General features: G+C 32.8%; 1 protein-coding gene across 1 annotated transcript; it reads left to right on the forward strand.

Moving 5' to 3' along the window:
- The first annotated feature begins 230 nt into the window (after positions 1–230).
- On the forward strand, positions 231–1,316 carry LOC140862771 (protein FAR1-RELATED SEQUENCE 5-like). Its single transcript, XM_073265806.1, has one exon. The coding sequence runs from the start codon at positions 231–233 to the stop codon at positions 1,314–1,316; it is 1,086 nt and encodes a 361-aa protein (XP_073121907.1).
- Positions 1,317–2,123: the final 807 nt, after the last annotated feature.

A 2,123-nucleotide genomic window follows, 5' to 3' on the forward strand; every position in this document is an offset into this window, starting at 1 on the left:
TATAAATAAGGCGAATTAGGAGAATTATTTTTACTGGAATGTGCAGTTGGATGATGATGATAGGGTGATGAATTTTTTCTTCAGAGACTATAGATGTGCAGTTGATTATGAATATTTTGGCGATGTTTTGTCGATTGATACAACATATAGAACAAATAAGTATAATCTGATATGTGCTCCATTTGTTGGACTAAATCACCACATGCAGAATATTTTTTGGCTTGACATTTATGTCTGATGAAACTGAAAGTTCTTTTGAATGGATGTTTAGAACATTTCTTGATTCCATGAATGGAAAACAACCTGAAACTATTTTTTCAGACCAATGTCAAGCTATGATGAATGCTATTAATACAGTTTTTCCACATTCACATCATCGTTTATGTAAATGGCATATCAATCAAAATGTTCTCTCACACTTTGGTAGTTTAAATGGTGATTCAGCTTTTAAAAAATTGTGGCATAAATGTATGACTTATTGTGAATCTAAAGATAAATTTGAGACCACGTGGAAATCTATGATTGATGGATATAATTTGGATGGTCATAAATGGTTGAATGGGATGTACAGAATTAAGGAAAAATGGGCTAATGTTTTTAGCAATGAAAGGTTTAGTGCGGGACTTTTGGCCACTTCAAGGAGTGAGGTGACAAATATGGTTTTGAAAAAGTCAGGTAATAAAATGAGTTCTCTTTATGAATTTGTGATCAATTATGCAAAGATTCAAGATAATTGGCGGGTAAAGGAAAAGCCCGAGGATACTCGTTGTCGTCATGGAAATCCTGCACAAATTTTGAAAAATCATCCATTGTTGGCTTATGCTGCTGAAATTTATACAGTTACTATTTACCAGTTATTTGAAATGGAATTGGTTAATTCTTTGAATTGCAAATTTGTCAAACCGCCGTCTTGTTTTGGTAATGATTGGAATTGGATTGAGATTAAGGTCAAATCTCATGACGAAAACTCCAGAGTTAGGAATGTGGTGTTCAACAAGCAGAATCATGAAATAAAGTGTAGTTGCCATAAGTTTGAGACAATGGGGATTTTGTGTAAGCATGCTTTGATGGTCTATAGCTGCATGAATGTTACTGTTTTACCCGATGGTTATATTTTGAAAAGATGGATGAAGAATGTAAGAAATAGAGTCAACTTTAATATTCAAGAAAGAGATGGTGGTGGTGGTGGTGGTGATGTATCTGAGATCGTGTTTGTCAATCAAATAATGAGATCAGTATATGATCTAACTCAACTGAGCAAACCTCATGATGATGCGAGAAAATTGTTATATAGATTGGTTCACGACAAAAGATGAAATCTCCAAGCTTCTCCCAAATTCGAGTGTAGTCGATGAGACACCGTGTGATGATTTTCGAAGTGAAGAAGTATGCATACGTAATCCACTTACTGCTAAAACAAAAGGTATTACAAATGCAAATATTACACGACATTGGGATGCTAAAAGCAAAAAAGGGAAAGCGAAAGGAAAAGAAAAAACTCAAATTTCAAGTAAGTTTTAATTTATTCAATCTTTATATTCATATACTCATTATATATCTGTTGTAATTCTAATTTTTTAATTTTTTTGGACTTGGTAAATGCAAAAAGAACCAAAAGAAAGGGACAAAGTTCACAAGATGCCACCACCGCACAAAAAATGAACTATATACCATCACAACAACACTCAAATTTCAGATTACCACAATATTCGTTTGCTTCTCCTCAATTTCCATCTTTATTTGAGCACAATCGAATGGTATCTTATTATATTTTTATTTTGAAAATGGAAGATCAATTTGGCACAATCGACATTTATATCTCTTTTGTTTTTTTAATTTTAAACGCAGGAAAGTAATACAAACTTCTATGCAAGTGATCTGATGAATTTATTCCCGTATCAGTTTGGGGGTCCTCATTCCTCACTAGTAAGAAAAAATATTACAGAAACTTATTTATAATGATTTGGTGTACTGCAGGGGTGGGTTTTATTTTATTTTATTTTTTTGTCTCTCTTGATTTACTCATTATTTCTCATGTTGTACTTACGATTCAATCTCTTTGTTTGCTTATTCGTGCTATATCATTTTGCTTTCTTGTTCGTACAGAGTTGTGTGCTAATGCA

Source organism: Henckelia pumila, chromosome 1, assembly GCF_033568475.1.
Source record: "Henckelia pumila isolate YLH828 chromosome 1, ASM3356847v2, whole genome shotgun sequence".
NCBI lineage: Eukaryota > Viridiplantae > Streptophyta > Magnoliopsida > Lamiales > Gesneriaceae > Henckelia > Henckelia pumila.

What these genes read in the sequence shown, in the direction of transcription:
- LOC140862771 (XM_073265806.1), top strand. Translation starts at nt 231, where the DNA reads ATGTCTGATGAAACTGAAAGTTCTTTTGAATGGATGTTTAGAACATTT.